This window comes from Tachysurus vachellii, chromosome 21 (assembly GCF_030014155.1).
Source record: "Tachysurus vachellii isolate PV-2020 chromosome 21, HZAU_Pvac_v1, whole genome shotgun sequence".
Lineage (NCBI taxonomy): Eukaryota > Metazoa > Chordata > Actinopteri > Siluriformes > Bagridae > Tachysurus > Tachysurus vachellii.
This window is the reverse complement of record NC_083480.1, coordinates 9465653-9480626: the sequence shown is the minus strand read 5'-3', so window position 1 is coordinate 9480626 and position 14974 is coordinate 9465653. Positions and strand designations below refer to the sequence as shown.

Here is a 14974-nt window from a genome sequence, read left to right as displayed (position 1 = left end):
ATTTTTTCTGAAATTGTTTCTATTATTATTTATTTTTTTTCTATTTCTCTCACACTACTTTTGATGTATAGGTTTTCTTTGCTGTTACTCATCTTGCTTGCACCGCTGTGTCAACTTGAATTTCCCCTACAGGGGATTAATAACAATACATCTTATCTCATCTCATCTCATCTCATCTCATCTATCTATAGACAGCTAAAATTTCACAATATACATGCATGTGTGTCTGTAAGGGGGAGAGAGAGAGAAAAAAGAACAGCCGATAAAAGAGCCTGCTTAAACAAGCCTGTATGAAGGAAACGCTGCCTTCTGTTTCATCTCCACTGAGGCCAAATTATTTCCTTTTCTACAGTATAGTTTTGCAGATGAAAAGAATGCATATGATCGACACGGGCAAATTTGGAACTGGAAATTAAACTAAAAAAAAAAAGCCCATTATACTTAAGAACCTATCCTGTTTTATTCCTTTGTTTTGTTTCTTTTTTTTTTTTTAGCAGAGAAAGAGCAGTGTCAACTTTTTGAAACTCTGCAACGAGGTCTGACTTCAACCCCAAATCTTTTCCTGTGTTTAAGGAATAAATTAACTTTAGGGGTCTGACTGAGTAAGAAAAAAAAACCACTGAGTTAAGGTTAGTAATGGAGTAGCACTGTAATAAAAAACACAAAAACACAGCTGCTGTGTATTACTATATCATGACACACATGTAGTACTGAGTTTAAACATTCACTTAACTGGTTGTTTATTGCAACTGATCTCTTTTTTAGCGATTTAAAAAGAAGATGCTGCCATAAAGAGTAAAGCATGAGGAGGAGAACAAAAAATGTCCTTTGCCCCAAGTGCAAATATAGGCAGCACAGTGTGGCTGATGTGTTATTGATAGTCATTTTAATCTATTTTCCTGACAGATTGGTTGGTTATAAAGACCAGCATGTGAGCTGAATCAGCACATCTGAGCTCCCGGGTCCACTTTATCCACACGGCCCAATCTGTAACCTCATCAGGATCTCACAGCTCAGCCCTCTGCTAAAAGCTCCCATGTTTACTTAGGGACCTCCGTTCCAGTGTCTTCGGTGTGTTAGTGTGGGTGAGTGGGTGTGTTTCACAATTCACCATGTATTTTGCCCACTTAGCTCTGATCTACATCGATGTATTCCTTACACAACCCGTGAGTCAATAAGATGCAAGTGCATTCAAGAACAAAAAAGCTTTGGAAAGCATGGCGAGACAGAATGAATGAAAGATGACATGCACAAGGAGCTCGATTTCTTCAGCAGTAAGCATTAAGTCCTTGTGTGGAAACACTCTGCCCATCTCGCCAGCTGTCACGCTTATCTGTAGATCAGCACATCCTGCTCATCTCTGCCGTGATTCAGACTGTCTGAATCTCATCGCTTCTGTCGAACGCTGTGGATCTGTTGGCTCAGAGAGACAGCAGACAAAACAGCTGTGCTAACACACATCCAATGCTCTGAGGATGCGAGAAGAGAAGAGAAGAGAAGAGACAAGAAGAGAAGAGAAGAGAAGAGAAGAGAAGAGAAGAGAAGAGAAGAGAAGAGAATTGAAAAGAGAAAAAAAAAATTAAAAAGGAGAGAAGAATAAGAGAACAGAAAATAAAATATGAAAATGAGGTAAAAAAAAAACAGACAAAAATTTTAAAAGCTGAGAGGGATAGACAGAAAATATAAGAATAGAAATGAAGAGAAAAAGAAGAGAACAGAAGAGGAGAGAAGGTGAATGAGATTTGCTTCACAACTGCAGATGAGCCGCTGGATCCTCTGAGCTCTGACTCAGGCGTACAAAGCCAGTTTTGGTACAGCGGCTTTACCGTCTGTCTAATCCTACACGCCTGAGACACACTAGAGCTCAGACATGTGTGTGTGTGTGTGTGTGTGTGTGTGTGTGTGTGTGTGTGTGACAGATACTGTCAGTCAGAAGTAGCTCTTGGAAGTAATTATCACCTTTTGCGAAACACAGGTGGATCAAGGGTGGAGATGAGCCTGTGATGAGAAGATGAAAGAGGGATGAAAGGTGTTCTTCTCCTCCTGTAAGCCTTGGAGTGTGCTACATTCCCTCGGTGTAACACTCAATCCTAATCCTACCACTAAATACCCATAACACCTCCTTATTCATGCTCTTACTCGTTCATCAACTTCACAACACTAAAGGGACATGTCCATTTCAGTGTATTACAAGAAAAAAAAAAGCCTGCTGTAACTTCTTATATGATAGTTACTTCTGAACACTGTCATCTCTGTACTGCTGAGCCAGGATCTGTCCTTCTCTGTGTCACGTGTGTTTCTGTTCTCTCTTTCACACATGTACACTGCGGCGCTCCTCTCTTACAGCCCTTATAGCAGTGTGTGACTTGTCCCAGTACTAATGCATTGCAAATGATCTTGAATAATTGATCATGCAAGATGGGATCAAAAGAATGTATGCATACCTTCAGTTAGGAGGTTAGATCATCATGTATCCACAAATCCACTCAAACTCACACAATGATATGCGCATGCAAATACACACAATGACAATAAATGACACAATGCGCATGTATACACGGACACACACATATGCACACATAATGACATGCACATGCACACACACAGGACACATACACTAAATGACACACAAACACACGCACAGTGACCCACAATGTCACACACACAATGACCCACAATGTCACACACACAATGACCCACAATGTCACACACACAATGACCCACACTGTCACACACTTACACACACATACACACACACACAATGAAATGCACAAAGGTCATCTCTTCATAACTACTTACATTAAACAAAACAATAAACAAAAAAACACACTTGTGTTATCTCTGTGCTTTTAAGACTTATTCATATTCTTTTTAAGACGTATCCTTATTCTTTTCTAATCTGGCTGCCAATACCTTCTTTAACGCTAAAAAAACTATTTTATTATTATTATTATTATTATTATTATTATTATTATTATTATTATTATTATTATTATTATTATTATTACATAGAAATCAAATGCTTTTGTTTTTTGGACCAGACCATCACAGTCATATGTGGTTATTCTCCGAACTGCAGTCACAAGGTTGGAAACACACAATTGTATAGACTATAGGCTTTGTCTTTGTAGGCTATAGGCTGTATAGGGGCCTGACTTTATGGGGTGCATAGTGAGTGGCTTAATGCTTAGCAAGTCTGCCTTGCACTTCTAAGGTTGGGGGTTCAATTCCTGCCTGTGTGCATGGAGTTTGCATGTTCACCTCCTCCAATCCAAAGACATGCATTTTAGGCCATTGGCACCTCTAAATTGTCCGTAGTGTGTGTGGACCCTGTAAGGAGATGTCTCAACCCTCCCTTATGACAGACTACAGGTTTCTAGCGACTCTGTGTAGGATAAGCGCAACAGAGGACAAAGTGTGATTGTTATCCAGTAATATAAAGAATCTGTCAAACTGCTACACAGGACCTTATTTGTGTAATCTTATTTTCAGTGCATTTCTAAGCCCTGGGGACCACATGATGATGATGAATAACCTTCTCCAACAAAGAAGACAGTACACTGGAACGTAGCATGAGCAGTAATATGGACGCATCTACTGAACAAATGTGTTGCAGGCTCTTTTCCTCCAGCATTTACTGAAGGCATAACGTATCCTGATCTCCATTCAACTCCTTTGTAATAAACCACTCAATGTCTCTGAGTGCCACTCATTTTCACCAACTGTAGCTAAATTTCTGACCAAAAACCTTTCGAGAAAACAGGGCAAGAAAATAACGACAAACTAATGGCGAGTTCAAACTCATCTGAGAGCTACAGAGCCTAAATGACCATTTCCAGAGCTTTAAGTTGCACAAAAAGTATTACTGTTTTACCAGTACACTGCATACAAAAGGGAAATTTATCAGTTTAAACAAAAACATTATTTTGTCACCACAGGTTTGATATACTGTATAACGAGTCAGGATTTTCAGTGTGAGACGTTTTTACTTCTGTTGGTTAGCCTTACACAGAATTTTGGTGGCTGAAGGTAATGCCTTCAAATCTTCAGATGCTTATGAACGCTTCATTTCAGATAGCAGAAATGGGTTTGATATCACCATTTACTTTGAAGATATAAACATTTGTGTAAAAAAAAAAAAAAAAAAAACATACAGTTTATCTTTTTTTGGAACTTTTCTATGAATATATTGCCCGCAGTACGCTAGGTACAATCAGAAATACTTACAAAACTCTTACAAATTCTTGTAGTGCCCTGAGTGTCTATTTTCATACATGATATTAACCCCCACTGTGGCGTGAGATATAAATTCAGTGTTGAATTCCATTTTGTTGGCCTCTGATAAAAAGAACTCTGGATACAGAGATATGCAAATCATTAGCAGCAACTCCACTGTGATGGGTGAGTCATGTCTTTGCTACGTCACAAACGAGGGTTTCATCTTATTGGTTCTGCTTTGAACGTATTACAATAAACCGGATCAAAGTTGTGGATTAGAATGAACTTGAGAAACGGCACCAAGTTGTCAGATCCAACCGTCTGGAAATGGCACCATAAACTTTACTTGTGTCTTTTCGCCTCGTGCTGCACACACCGGAATTCATCTCCATGCTTTCTCACTACGAGGAAATCTACCAGAAATCATGTTAAAAGATTGTTCACTATGGAATAAAATCACTAAGCCTAATAAAACAAGCTTAATGTGTATAAAGCAGCTTTCCATGTGTGTTTAAACCAGTGTTTCCATCACTTCAGTGATATTAATTCCACTACTACGGTGTGTGATTGAGTGGAATTTAACAACACATCAAGCAAAAACCTCCTGCGTTATACAGATAGGAGTTAAGGGCTGGAGGCCTTTTTTTGTTTTATTAAAAATGCAAACAAATAGGCTTTAAAATGTTTTGATCAGCACCTAGGAAATGAAGAACTTACTGTTTGTACGTTAAACACACACTTCTGTGCAGATTCTACCAGCAAAAGAATAACATGCATCGAGAGACTTTCTACAGTAAAAGCTACATAAGGCTGTTGTAAAACATAAGTAAACATGTAAACATGTTGTAAAAGACTGCTGTAGATTAAGGGAAGAAATTCTGATGGTGTTTACAATTAAAATCTAACAGTAAATAATGTAACGAGTTTATGGGATTAATTAGATCTAAACAAGTTCATGATTTCACATTTAACATTGACTCCGATTAAGATAAAATCTAAAAATAAAACAAGCAGGCTGTTTACAAATAGTTCTCTAATACTTAATTAATAAATACACAGATTTTGTTTTATTAAATTGGATTTTGTTTATTTATATATATATATATATATATATATATATACATATATATATATATATATATGTGTATGTGTGTGCTCATACATATATATATATATAAGTCGTGGCGTAATGGTTAGAGAGTTTGACTCCTAATCCTAAGGTTGTGGGTTCGAGTCTCGGGCCTCGAGGTTCGAGTCAAGGCACCGAACACCGCCGACACCTAACAGACCCCACCCCCCACCCCCCGATACCAGATACCGCTTATAAGCACATATGTTTTTTTCTAATATAGTTGTTCCATGCTGTTTTTGCTTCAGCTTCTGAAGGCCAGGGTGTTCTTTATAAGCAGGAAAATGTTTTTCCATCAGCAAGTGTTTTAAAAAACAGACAAAAGAAACATAATTTGGTGGATTCTGTGATTATATAGTCCGTATACAACGTTCAGAAAAGAAGTACAAAACTGTCATCGGGAGGAAAAAGAAAGACTATAATAAGAAACAGTGTTTAAGACTTTTACAGAGTTCCTTTTCTTTTCAAGGGGATTCCCCAGTGCCTGAAATAGATCAGTGTGTGTGTGAGCCTGCGATAAAAAGCTTGTGAAAAGAAATAAATAAAAAAATCTTCTAATGCAGCACAGTAAATCTAAATTCATTTAAGTACATTGTATTGTTCTGCTTACACATTATGGCACATCTATGATAACAAGATATTGATCTTGTTCTGCAGACGCTACTTCATCCTTATCTGGTCACAACAAAGTGCTTGGTTTTTCATGTCGTCTAAAGCCCCGTGAGAAATGACTGCTGCTGCATAATAAAAAGAGGAAGAAATCCAAGGTGAAGTAACCTTCATCATTATTGATATTCCAATGCTACTTTTTGTTTTAAAGAGCAGAGTGGCTCACGAGCATAAACACGACGTGAGATGATAACACCCACTTTCCCCTGACATCCTTAATGGCAGTAATTTGCTGACTAATAAAAATACAGAAGAGCGGCCAGGTTCTTTGGGATAACCTTTTGTACCTTTAAGTTAAGTCTGAAGTATGCAATCTGACTAAATAAAAAAAATTATAAATGAGGACTGCAGCAGGAAAGAGTCTGGGAGCGGTCCAGAGTGCAGCTGAAGGACAGAGGGGAGCGTCGGATACACAACGCTGTTAGAGGCACGTTTCAATTAGATACTGCCTGGCGCTGAGATTTCATGCAGAATTACACTGGCAAAACAAGCGGCAATTAAAGAGAGCGCATGTTCATTCATTAGCAGCGATTTACAGGGAAAGGGGAGAGGCCAATGTGTAGGACTGCCAAAATGCTAATGCCCTCCCAACACCCCCCAGCCCTGATGACTAAGATAGCAGCCTGGAACAATGCTGGCACACACACACACATACACACACACAGACACACACACACACACACACAGACAGCAGCCATACTGAAATCCAATCATGGTTTGAGCTTATGCATAAATCTCAGAATATCAGGCATGCCAGCGGTGACACACTGAGACAACCGAGACCCGCGCCAGAAAATTCCCACTGAGACTGTTAAAGAGTTAATGGTTTGGAATCCAAGGTCAGATAAGAGATGAGAGTTAGGAACCATGAAGAGTTGATAATGTTGTCAGAAGGAACGAATGAGGTAAAGGGATAGGAAAGAAGCGACAGTTGGGGCATGTAATACAGACCCGATGGTGCTTCCAGGTGGAGCCTCGATGGTCCACACGCAGTGCAGATTGTGCTCATAGGGCGCTGGGTAACCTGGAGACAGGATGCGACCTGTGGGCTCGTCCTTGATCATCCCACCACACTCAGCTGAACATGGCAAAAAGAAACACACACAAACACCACACACACTTTATCTTAAAATTCCTATTCAGTAAAAGTATAATATCATGTACAGTGCATTTCAACAACTCTGCTGAAGAAGGTCGACCCCTGAACAGCGAATTCATTGTTGATACATTTATTTTGGCTCGTTGGACTGCTTGTTCTTGGTAACATATGGAAATATGCAAAATATTTAATAACCCTAAAAGCAGAAAAAAGCATGCCAATTGTTGCTTAAACGACTAAAACACTTGTAAATAAAACACTTCTGGATATAATGTTATAGGTAACATTTAAATGTACCATTTACATTCAAGCATTTGTCAGATGCACTTATTCAGAGTGATGTACAAAAGTGATCTGAAGTGTCTATTACATCCACACTAGTTCACCTGGTCACACACTTACTGTAGAACTCTCTGAGAAGGAATCATAGCACTTTGTTTTTGGTTGATTATTTTTCTACAGTATAACAGCACACTACTGCAGGGCTGTCAAGTGTCATGCATTGAGAGTGACAGTCACGCAGTTCGGTCTTTTCTCCCACTCTCCTGCCACACATCGTCAAAACTTTTTGACTATTTATCATATATTTAATAAGCCGCAGCGCCCAAAATGTATCAGTCCGCACCGCTGTCTCTATGGAACCGGGCAGGAATCAAGCGCGTCTCCCCTGGAGTTCTTAGTCGAGCCTGACACTTATCAGCCAATCAAAAAAAGAGGCTACACAATACCCAATCAGAAAATAGAACTATTGTATATGGGTAAGATTTAACGGAACGACCAATGAAAAAAAACAATTCATTAGAGAGGGTATTTTCGATGGTCGGTTTGAATAAAACCTCAACATGAAACAGCTTGTCCATCATTATTTTTTTTTTTTTTTGGGTGGTGGTGGTGGTGGTGGTGGTGTCGGGCGGGTGGGGGATTGGTGGTGGCTATGGGGGATTGCTGGGGGGTTAGAAATGTCACTCTTGCCTGTCTTCAACACTTGAGAGCCCTGCTACTGTATTTTAATGTTAATGTAATCCTTTCTTAGCACTTCTAGAAAGCACAGCATTTTGTTTCAGATTGCATCTAAACAATGGGAACAGGAATGTGCATTCATAAGGAATTGTAAGAAAGTGAGTAAAAAAAAAAGAGCCTTTTCAACAGGCCATCAGACACACTTAGTGCTACAAAAAAACAGAAAAGAAAAAAAAAAGTCAGTTACAAAAAGAACAAAAAAACCTTTTGTACTTCAACATCCAGGGAGTTAAAATAAAACTGTCTGTCCTTTGATATTGTGGGATTTTGAGATCAGAGAGGACAGAGTGTTGCAGCCACAGGCAGACCACGCTGCAGGAAACTCCACATTTCTCTCAGTGGGAATGGGACCTAGTGCACAGAATATGACACACTGCCATGTGGCCAAGGCCAGTTTAACTTCCTGCTTTATAATAATACATTCCACATGGAACCGAGCTTTATGAGCGATAGGCGGAATGGCGCGGTCGTATATCAAGGCCCGGCATTGAGACATCTCAGGGGAGGGCACATTTCTTTTGGCTAATATCACTGATAGGGTTTCAGTAATATCTCCAGTGCCAGGCCAGGCTATCCATCTTGTAGGAGGAATGGTAGTGGTGTCATGCCACAAGGCACAAATCACTAGTTTGTCTGCAGGTAAGGGCCAGCAGACACCACAGGCAGAATTTCACGCACCAGGAAGCAGTGGGCTCCTCACAGCCTGAGGTGACACGGACCAAACGTGTACTTTTTTATAGCATACATCTATGTAGACCCAGGCGGTGAGAAGCAGATATACACGTGACTCCTGTAGAGTCCATCTGTGTAGTACTTCTGAGAACCATACAGTATCTGTATATGCATTAAAATCCAACGTATATGTGGCCTAAACTGGAAAGGGGTTTTGTTGTCGTTGTTGCTTTCTTTTCTTTTTATAATTAAAAATACGCAACCTATCACTATGCCCCAGAAGACACTTGAAAGCATGGAAAACACCCAAAGGGAGAAATTTCAGCACTGTCAGCACTGTCTGTTCCTCAGCTTCAGCTAATTCATAACTGGTTTTAAAGATATGTGTGAAATTGGATGCTAATCCTGTTCACACAAGTTTTTTTTTTTTTTTTTTTTTTTTTGCTTATACCTGCCTGCAATAACGGATTTATAATGGATTTATCTCTTCATCCTTAAATATAAACAAACAGGCAACCTGTCTGTATTTGCACGTGTTTAGAACATGCTCTTTCATAGTAATACAAATCTGACTAATAATGTTTGGTTAGTGGTTATTTTTTGAACATGTGAGCAACATTCTAAAAACACTTCTTTCAAGCCAACCTTATTAACATCAGAAGTCAGAAGCTGGGATTCTGCTATACGCCACCCTGAACCTCTGAGTACAGCGTGTCACACTGTACATCCTCCTAGTGTTAAATGCTAATGATGCGAACGTCTACTTAGCCTGAAAATGTTGACAAGCCTGCAGCACTGTGTTTGTGCTGTTTAAAATTCAGAAGAAGAAAGAAAAACAAGAAGGACACTGTTGCCACTGGTCAATTAGTGTCATTTCAATTACTGACTTTTTCATGATCTTCATGTTCCAGTTTGTTGTTGGACCTAAACTGTTGTGACAAGCCAGTCAGCTCATGTACACAGCCAACAGCATATAAATATCACATCACGCCAGCAATATGATAGCTAAGAAAACAAAAGCTTTAACTGACAGTGCTATAGATTTATGGCATGTTATTTATTACGTTATTTATGAAATTTATGTAGCTAGAGAAATTCTCAGAGGTGTAACATAAACAATACTCCAATATTGTGCTCGTTCTAATACGTTTCGGTTTCTATAGTAACAATCGATAAACACAGATTTTTTAAAAAAGTAAAAAAAATTTAATCTTTAATGTTGTGATGTTGGGGGGCACGGTGGCTTAGTGGTTAGCAGGTTCGCCTCACACCTCCAGGGTTGGGGGTTCGATTCCCGCCTCCGCCTTGTGTGTGTGGAGTTTGCATGTTCTCCCCGTGCCTCGGGGGTTTCCTCCGGGTACTCCGGTTTCCTCCCCCGGTCCAAAGACATGCATGGTAGGTTGATTGGCATCTCTGGAAAATTGTCCGTAGTGTGTGATTGCGTGAGTGAATGAGAGTGTGTGTGTGCCCTGCGATGGGTTGGCACTCCGTCCAGGGTGTATCCTGCCTTGATGCCCGATGACGCCTGAGATAGGCACAGGCTCCCCGTGACCCGAGGTAGTTCGGATAAGCGGTAGAAAATGAGTGAGAGAGAGAGTGAGTGTTGTGATGTTTTTTGTTAGGTCTGAATACATTTATTTATCATTCATTGAAGGTGTCTTGTTTATTAGCGCTTTGTAACAGTTATGGTGCTTGTGACTTTTCCCAACACAGCAAAATCTTCAGCATGGAGGATTTTATGCTTTATGGGTTTCTTTTGTAAAATGGCAGCTTCTATATATTTTTTTTCTTTGAGACAGTGTGAAAGAAAGAAAATGATCTGATCAAGCAAGAAAAAGAAAGAAAATAGGAAGAAATATGAGCAGGCTGCTGAGGAAACACGTGTTTATCGTTACTATAACCCAAGCAAGAACAGGAATGGTGTTACTTGGATGGCTTGCATGCAAAGTATACGTTCATAAAATGTCAGATTTTTGCACATTTATAAATTAAACATTGTAATCATTGGCAAAATTGTTGAGGTATAAGCAGATCTGTGTACTCCGGACTGTACTGTTACGGGAATTTCACACACTTCAGGGGGTTCGTGCATCACACCTACACTGTGCATTTCTATTGTATAATAATGGGGTCTCTTGTGTATTGTGTATTGTTCCTTTAATGTTGGATAAAGACACTGCTCACACTAGATGGTGACCACAAAAATTGTGCAACTGAATATTGTGTAAACCATGCTTAAATATTGAGGTATAAGACTTAACCTTTAAACCAACTGATTAATTGGTGATAAAGGTTTTTTTGGTTAGGAAAGGAAAGGTCAATATGAGGATGGGCCTCGTATGGCGAATATACATTATGGCAACTATGCTGTAAAGAAATACTGTATAAAAATAGATTCCACATGGCAATGTTATTCAATTCTTTGCTTGTCACATGCACATTCAGACAGAGTAATCTCTGAAATAGAACATTTCCAAACAGTAATTGAAAATAAGACAGATCGTAAGATGTGATCTGCAGAGATAATATGAACAAAGATAAAAAAAGGCATTATAATCTGCTGTAATATTGAAGAAATTAAAGATCAAAAAATGAAGTGCAGAAACTGCTACGGATCATTATTATCACTGTTATTATCACCCTGAGACCAGTGGTGAAATCCACAGCCCTGTAACACCCCTGATCAATTTAGCATTTTTGCCATTAGAATGCATTTTCACGTTGTTTGGTTTTATTTTTAGTACATTTTATTACAAATAATCGTGAGGAAACTAAAAATAAAAGTTTATTTGTGAGGCCAGCTTGGCCTCAGTGCAAGCAAAAGAAATGTTTTTTTTTTAATGATATCTGTGTTTGATTATGTTCGATTTTCTGTGTAAATATGATATGCCATAAAATTCCACTCATCTGATCACTCACTTAGTGACTAACCTGGTAGGACAATTATGATTCAGACTACTTACTTAAATATATTTAAACTTTTAGTTATTTCTGGGTATTTCATCATGTTATCATCATGTTAAATTTGATTAAGTTTTTATTATAATTATAGCTAAATAATAATTACTTATTGTCACTTGAGATAACTTCAGTGTAGGGTCTGTGGTGAACTTGGAAATTGAGCTAACCCATTAGTTCCTCTATTATACTTTTATAAGAAGGACATTACATTACATTACATTTACAATCTTTACTCTCCAGTGTCACCCAAATGAGGATGAGGTTCCCTTCTGAGTCTGGTTCCTCTAAACGTTTCTTCCTCATATCATCTCAGGGAGTTTTTCCTTGACACCATCACCTCTGGCTTGCTCAATAGTGATAGATGTTAGAGATATATAGTAACTTTATTTTTAGTAAAGTCATTTTTTTATTCTGTCTCTATACTTAAACTGCTTTGAGACCATGTGAATTGTGAATTCTCAGTTTTCAATTTTATCTTGGTCAGGGTCATGCTGAGCTTGGAATCTATCCTGGGAACACTTGGTATCAGGTGGGAATACACAGTGTACACATTTATTCACACACTCATTTACATCTAGGGACACTTTAGCATAGATAAACCTCCTCCTGGGACGTGGGAGCAAACTGAAAAACCTGGAGCTGTGCCGATAAAAATCATCCCAAAATTCAATATGATGCTTTTGACAACAGATATCGTCATAAAACACGTTTACAGAAATTGGCATATATATATATTTAGATCCTAAATAAACAAACCACAAGTTTAGGTAAGTAGCGAGGAACAAAAATCATTGAGACGAAACGAGAAATAAATGTTGAGGGGATCCAAACAGAATCCATCCTCCTATAGGTGATGCTTCAGAGTGCAATTCTAAATCATTACAGTGTATATCAGTAAAATCAAACCCTACTACATTTGGTGAGAGGCTGTTTCTGTATAAGCTTCTTGTAAATTAGCGTTCAGCGTTGAGTAGAGGGCAGACTTTACATTAATTTGTCAAGCTGATTTTAACTGGCACTAACTTTTTCCAGAGGGGATTTAATTGATCTGGCACTCTAGATATTTGGCAACGACACATTTCTGCTTATAAGCAGCAGGTTTTCTAATCACACTTGTCCAAACAACACAGCATGATTGACCTTTGACATCTTTTTAATACAATGAATAGAGCCTAGTATACAGTACCTCCAAAATGTCGTATTTTATTTCAGAATATAATTCATTCACTTATGAATAACAGCACGAACCATCCTATACCTTTCATTACATCAGTAGTTAAGGAAGTAAAAAAATAGCAGAGCACACTCAATACCCTGTATGATTGAAATATCTCTCATTGTATAATATACTGTTTTCTGTCTCTCAGCTTTCTGAACTTTTATTTTAAGACGAATGTTCCCCTAGTGAAGATGGTGTGGTGATAAATCACCATGAAACAAACTCATCTTCTTCAACTGTTCCACAAGTCACGAAACCACACTACTCTCTCTCTCTCTCTCTCTCTCTTACCCTTTCTTTCTCTCCTCATGTATTTAATCTCAAATAAGTCACGCAAGAAAGAAAGAAAGAAAGAAAGAAAGAAAGAAAGAAAGAAAGAAAGAAAGAAAGAAAGAAATCTTAGAGTTAAGAAATATCTCTTTTCTTTAAATGTATACCATGGCATGAAGTTTCCAAGAACCCAAACCATTCTAGCATAACAATCTAAAATTCAACTGCATTGCAGTGTGCTTACAAGTTTCACAGAATCCTCTTGTTTTGCTCCCTGTATTCCTGAACCTTTCCAATCTCATCCCTCCTATTGTGGCTTGTTATGGTGTGTGTTGGTTTTACCTCTACTTCTATTTGCTGGCCATCTCTATGAGGTCTTACATGTTTTTGCATTACAGTTTTCACGCACGGATCTATTGAGAATGGCTTTTTAACTTGGCTAGTCTGGTTTAAACTGTCCACCTGACTTACAATAAAAGATTTAACAATGATGGCATATGTTCGTGACATCAGCTGTGGATTGCAGACATAAAACCCAGTGCCCTAGTAAACAGACTGTGCAGTTTTGCCCAACTGCCTTTAGCTATTTTTTTTTCCTGTGTAAGATAGCATTTATGTCTTACTCAAGAGATGAGCCTCCGTGAACAAACAGAAAACTCATACACGGGCTTCCATGAGCAAACAAATACACACGAGTTGTGTGTTATGACTGTCAAAAAAAAAGCCTGATATTTCCAGAGCAATTTTCCAGCAAGCATCAGCAGGACACAAGGCCGATTTAAAAGTTTGGGAAGCCATATGAAAAAACTTGGCTAGTTCATGTAAGTAAACAGAAATACAGAGGCACTTTATGTTTATAGTCAGCCTGTTTCATTTTTTATGAGACATTCAGAATGCACTAAAGCTTGGGTCAGAAAGGATACAGTCTTTTATGATGGTCATGGTGAAGACCATGATAAAAACTTCATAACTATTTGAGTCACACTGAAAGAGCTGAAGCTGTAACGCACCCTTCGTCTAACTGGTAGTCGGATAAATGTTTAGATTACAGAATTTAGGGGGGAAAAAATGAATAAAAAAGAAATGTGTCCTGTATTTTTTCCACAACTGAGAACTTCTTTTTTCAGTTCAGAAAAAGTAAAAAAGAAATAATTAACTGCAACAGTTTTTTTTTTTCTTTTCCAGTTCTCTTTCAAATATGTGCACTATTACTGGAAGCCAAATTCTTTGCGTAGATAAAAGCTTAATTAGCAAATAAAACAAAGTGCTAGTGATCCTGCATTAAAGAAAAGTGTTTAAGACTATGAGCTGTCATTTGCACGGTTCAAATCCAAGGAGTGCCACTGTTCTAAAGCCCTGAACACTTTAAACTTTTAATTTACTAGTCAATAACTCGTCTTATACAACAATCATATATAGTAATTACAATTCATTATTCAATAACTGTATTGAAACTAAAAGGATGCACATCTGGAACCTCAATCAACACTCAGCAGAGATTTGATTCCAGCTTCCTTATTCCTATACATTACATTTACAGAATTAAGCCATTAGTGCACGCTTTTGTAGAACAACTTACATTTTATACAATTAGCAAATTTAAGAGCATTGCACAGTGGGGCTTGCTGGACCTGGGATTCAAACTCACAACCTCCTGATGACAAGGCCAACCCTTTAACTACTTGTCTACCGCAACCCACAACAAAATGAACTCCAA

The 14974-nt window shown here is 38.3% G+C and overlaps 1 protein-coding gene across 1 annotated transcript in view; it reads right to left on the bottom strand.

Moving 5' to 3' along the window:
• csmd2 (CUB and Sushi multiple domains 2) overlaps positions 1-14974 on the bottom strand; it is a 250762-nt gene that overhangs the window by 86576 nt on the left and 149212 nt on the right. Inside the window, exon 24 of the mRNA XM_060897641.1 lies at positions 6968-7094. Coding sequence (XP_060753624.1) covers positions 6968-7094 — 127 coding nt within the window. The remainder of the gene's footprint in view (positions 1-6967; positions 7095-14974) is intronic.